Source organism: Dipodomys ordii, unplaced genomic scaffold, assembly GCF_000151885.1.
Source record: "Dipodomys ordii isolate 6190 unplaced genomic scaffold, Dord_2.0 Scaffold216, whole genome shotgun sequence".
In the NCBI taxonomy this organism is placed as follows: Eukaryota; Metazoa; Chordata; class Mammalia; order Rodentia; family Heteromyidae; genus Dipodomys; species Dipodomys ordii.
The window spans coordinates 626,166-631,788 of NW_012267432.1; the positions used below are offsets into that span (position 1 = coordinate 626,166).

The 5,623-nt window shown below is 41.8% G+C and overlaps 1 protein-coding gene across 1 annotated transcript in view; it reads right to left on the reverse strand.

Annotated features, from left to right (window-relative positions):
* Positions 1–216: 216 nt before the first annotated feature.
* Positions 217–5,623, reverse strand: part of LOC106000335 (olfactory receptor 56A4-like) — a 7,782-nt gene continuing 2,375 nt past the window's right edge. The window contains 3 exon segments of the mRNA XM_013035587.1: positions 217–434; positions 437–1,108; positions 1,855–1,905. Coding sequence (XP_012891041.1) covers positions 217–434; positions 437–1,108; positions 1,855–1,905 — 941 coding nt within the window.

Consider the following 5,623-nt stretch of genomic DNA (forward strand, 5'->3'; position numbering starts at 1 on the left):
TTGTAACCCCTCTATATATCACCTCTACAATAACAATTTTTTAAAAATTTAAAACAAATTTGTTATTACCTGAGATATCAATAAAAAGCTGAGTCCAAATTCATTCATTTTGAATTCTTTTTTATTTTTTTATTATTTCCAAAGGAATTGTTTATTTCCCTATTCTTTATTAACACCACCAAAGGTGAGGGAGTAGAGAGGGGAGGGCAACAGATCTTACAACCTCCTCATTAAGTTCTGGATTCCCTGCTTGATCTCCTTGGTTCTCACACCATACACCATGGGGTTCAGGGCTGGGGGGGGGTGGGAAAACGGGACCAGGTGGTGCAGGATGTTGAGCAGGATGGTGACATCTGGGGGAATTCTCTCCCTGGACAGGTTAGTGATGACCAGAACCAGCAGCACCGTGCTGAAGAAGAGGATGAGGATAAAGTAGACCCACATGTGCTCAGGGCCTTGGCTACCACCCCCTCAGCCTTGATCCTTAGCACAACTCTCAAGATAAAGGAGTAAGAGATCATAATAAGGATGAAATCAGACCCCAGCAGCGTCCAACCTGCCACAAACTGGTAGAGCCAATTGAAGGTGATGTTGTCGCAAGAGAGTCTGGACACAGACAGGTTGGTGCAGATGCAGTTCTCAATGGTGTTCCCTGCATAGTATCTTAGTCTGGCAGAAAGGATGGGAGATAAATATCGGGCTATCACAAAAGCAGAAGCCCTGGCCACAAATTGATCCGTGATGATGGAAAGGTAGCGAAGAGGGTGGCAGATGGCCACATAGCGGTCACAGGCCATGACCATGAACGTGCAGGATTCCATGGTGAGGAAACTGTTCATGATGAACATCTGCAGAAAGCAAGCAGAGAAGCCAATGGACTTGTTGCCAAACCAGAAGTTGTCTAAAACCTTGGGGATGATGGCGAGGCAGAGCACCATGTCCAGCAGGGAGAGGAGGCTCAGCAGGTAGTACATGGGCTGGTGCAGAGAGTTATCCAGGCAGATGGTGAGGAGGAGGGTGATGTTGGCCCCCATGGCCAGCAGGAAGAGGAGGCTGAAGGGCAAGGACAGCCAGTGCTGCCAACTCTGGTCATTAGGGAAGCAGATGAGTGGAGATGTTGCTGGAATTCATCCAGAAATCTAGAACAAATTATAATGAAAACGGAAGTATATGAGCACCAAACATATGTGATCTACATGTCATAGAACTTAATTTCTTTTGGACCTTGAATCTGTCCCAGTGCAGTTAAAAAAATCATCAACCCTGTTTATGGGCATGTGGTTCTTTGTGCCAGCACTATTCTAAATGCTTCATATTAGTTAGCTCATTTCATCCTTTAAAAAATAACTTTGAAGAGTAATTAGTATTGTTATGTTAACTTTACGACAAAAGGAGAGATCAGGGGAAGCAGAATAGTTTGATTATAGGAAATGGTGAAGCCAGCACTGTGGGCCACAGAGTCTGACATTTCTACTCTCAGCTACTACGTTACCAAACTTTGACAGGCACAGTTACTTACCTAGTCCTTCCCTTCCTCCTTTCTTCCTCCATTTCTCCTTTCTCCCTTCGTACCTCCCTCCCTCCCTTCCTCCTTCCTTTCCTCATTCGCTGTTTTCCCTTCTTTCAGTATTTAGAAGGGATAGCTACATTAAGAGTTCTGTTTAGCTGACTCCATGTAAGCCCAGAAAAAGCCAGTGACCTGTCTTCAGAATTTGTTGTTTTCATTCTTCAAGAAGTGTTGGGTTAATAGTAGTAAACATGTACTTACTACTTTTTGGACAAGGCAATGTGGAACAAACCAAAGAAAGATGAATGAAACAAGGTATGCAATACTAAGAAATTAGAGATGGTGATGAAGAAAAGAAGAAAAAGGCTGGGCATAGTGACTAATGCTTGTAATCCCCACTATTTGGGAGATGGAGATAGGAGGATCATAGTTCAAGGCATCCTGAACAAAGAAAAAACACACTGGCATGGTGGCTCACATTTACAGTCCTGGCTATGCGAGAGCTCATCATATGAGGATTGTGGGCTGAGGCTAGCACCAAACAAAATATGTTAGCTTGTATCTGGAAGAAAAGTAACCAAAAAAGTGGGTAGGGTTTTGAGAAATTGCTCAAGTAGTAGAGTGCTTTCCTAAGAAGCATGAGGAACTGAGTTCAACCCTCAGTTCTGCTAAAAGAAGAAGGCAAGAAGGACAGAAGAGAGAGAGAGAAGGAAGGAGGGAGAGAGGGAGGGAGGGAGGGAGAAAGGGAAGGAAGGAAGGAAAAAGAGGGAGGAAGGAAAAGGAAGGAAGGGAGTCTTTTAAACATTTAGTTTCCTATGTTCTTTGAAAAGAATTCCCGGTAGAGATGAAGAATCTCAAAATTTGCAGAGACCACAATCCTTGCACAAGTTACCTCTAAGAATTTGAACTGGGTAACTTTAAGGAAAGTAATCAGAATAGGTAAGGGTCCCCAAATGTAGACTCAAAGCTGGTTAACTGGTGAGTTTTAGGCAGATATACCTATACAGGAATCCATTAACCTAGGGGTCTTTGTTCGGAAAACCCTTCTGCTGTCAGTAATGTCTGTGTTCTCAAGCATCCACTCCATTAAGGTCCTGGAACAACTATAATTAAAACAGTCCTTGTAATTTTGTGTAGTGACCTATAACAATAGTGGATGCTAAGAAACCTTCACTTGGAAGGTTTTTGGAAACTGGCTGCCATTATGCTCCTCACTATTCAATCTCATCAGTTCAGGTTCACCAATGGAATCTGCAGTGATTCCTGTGTCTGGGCATCAATGTACAGAAAGCATGACCTCTGACAACAGTTCAAAAATACCTGACAAGCAAGGAGAGAATTAAAATGATAGCTGACGATCCCAAAGTCCAAGCCCAGCTTTGATTGACTAGAAACAAGAGCAGTCACCTTGCTTCACGGATGAATTTAGACTCAGGGATAAAAAAGGAAGAATTTTAACCCAGTCAGGAAGAGAGCCTTGTTTTCTTAGCCCCAGGTCTAAAGCCTATGGAAATTTTGGGGACTCGGCCACAGCTCTGAGAGAAATCAGAATCAGATATCAGAATGATGAGATCCTTGTTAGGCTCTGCATCTACTAGGAGTTCTACTTTCTGTCTCTATTCCAGGCTCCTGGACTTCTCAGTGTCTCCTTCCTCATATCTTTCCTGGCTCCATGCTGAGATTCACCACTGCAGAAGGCTAAACTGCTAATGGTCCTAGATGCCTGGATGCATCTAGGGTCAGATGCTCCACGCTGACTCATCCTTCTCTACTGCTCTTCTGAAGCTGGAGCCTGGACCCTGTGGCCCATTTCCCAGGAGCCTCATTCAGTAATGGGAGTAAAATGAAGGGGGAAGGGGCAAAGGCACTGGGGAGTCTCAGTAATGGAAAGGACAATTTGCAAGCTGAAATAAACCAAATATGGGAAGAAAAAGAGTACACAGGCACACTTTATGTGTCTAATATGAATTCATAGAAGCAGAAGGTTACAATAGGGGTTACCATGGGCTGGAGAGTTGGGGGAACCGGCAGATGTTGGCCAAAGAACACAAAGCTTCAGTTACGATGAACAACACAGAGGCATTATTCACAATAGCCAAGTTATGGAAACAGACCAGATGCCCTAAAATAGATGAATGGATCCAAAACATGAGGTACCTGTTCACAATGGAATTTTATACAACCATTAGAATGATATTCTGTCATTTTTCAGGGAAATGGATGGACCCAGAACAAATTGTGTTAAGTGAGGTAAGCCAAGCTCAGAAAGACAAACAGTGCATATTTTATCTCCTATGCCAAAGCTAGATCTAAAATATACCAGGGCATGGTCATTTGTACAGGTCTCTAGGTATTCATACACAGTGAGAAAGGAGGATACTGTTAGGAGAAGAACAGAAAGACACAATGCCTATGTGCATCTGATCATATAAAGTAGTATTTATCGAAATGAACTCCAGGAAATAGAAACAAGAGGGTTTATTTTGTTTGTTCATTGTTGTTTTTTCTCTTCTTTTGGCTCTGTTTGTTCATTTATATGTCTTTGAGAGTGTAAGGGGAGGCACATCAATGGAGGGACAAAGGGTGAGCAAATGCACCAATGCTACTTACTGTATTGAAAATGAACTATGCAACTTGAGGGTGGGGATGGGAGAGGAAAACTGGGAGAAAGCAAGTGAAGGAGCGACATTTTCGAAAGGAAATTTTTTTTTACTTTACTTACGTAACTAAAACCCCTCTGTACTCACTGTTATAATAACAATAAAAAAATTTAAAGAAGAACAAATATAAGAGATCATTATGCAGGCAAGGTATTTGTACAGTTGAAATTTCATAGAACAGTAGATCTTAAATGTTCTTACCACAAAAAAAAAGGTGAAGAAATGGATACATTAAGTTAGCTCAACTGTAGACTTCAGTTGGTTATACATATTGATACTAAAACATTACATTGTACATTTTATATATACATGATATTTGTAGTGCTAGGGATCTAATCAAGAAATCTAATAACAACAGATGCTGGAGGGAATGGGGCCAAAAGGGAACCCTACTGCACTGTTGGTGGGAGTGTAAACTTGTTCAACCACTTTGGAAAGCAGTGTGGAGGTTCCTCAAAAGACTCCACATAGAGTTCCCCTATGACCCAGCAATCCCACTTCTAGGCATTTACCCAAATGATCACAAGCAAGGCCATACTAAAGCTACCAGCACAATTATGTTTATCGCAGCATTGTTCACCATAGCTAAGATATGGAACCAACTCGGATGCCCCTCAGGAGCTAAATGGATCAAGAAAATGTGGGGTGTGTGTGTCTGTGTGTGTGTGAATTCTATGCCTCCATCACAAAGAATGACCCACCCCATTTGTTAGGAAATGGAAAGACTTGGTAAAAATTATATTAAGTGAAGTAACAGACTCAAAGAAACATAGGTCCCATGGTTTCCCTTATTTGCAATAATTAGTATACATCTAGGATAATTCTACAAGACAAGCAGAAAAGGTCAAAAGCTATGTACACATGACTATTTAAGATGATGTTAAGCAAAATGAACCTTAAATATGGACACAAGAGGATGCTGCTGTTGTTTTTAATATACCATGTGATACTTTTGTTTCTTTTGTATGTTCTTCCCCCTATGGTATAACCCCTGTTGTCACTGTATTTGATTCTGGTGCCCTGTATCTTGTATATATGACTTCGGGGGGGACAGAGTTGGGGAAGTGGGGAGGGAAGGGATAATACATGGAAAAAAGGAGGTGTAACAATACTCGATAGGAAACATACTCATTGCCTTACTCATGTAACTGTAACCCCTCTGCACAGTTATCTTTTTTAAATTAATTTTTTATTGTAAAAATGTTGTACAGAGGGGTTACAGTTACATGAGCAGGGTAATGAGTACATTTCACAGCAAGCATTGTTACCTCCTCCTTTATCTTCCCCCTACCATTACTTCCCTCCCCAACTCCCCAACTCCTCCCATCCCCCCACCCTGACACTGTAAAGTTCGTTTTCAAAATAGTGTCCTGTACATCTCATCATCACAATGGGTCAGCCTGCATCCTCATTTAAGTGTTCTGCAATATCCCTTCCCCTCCCCAAATTACAAATA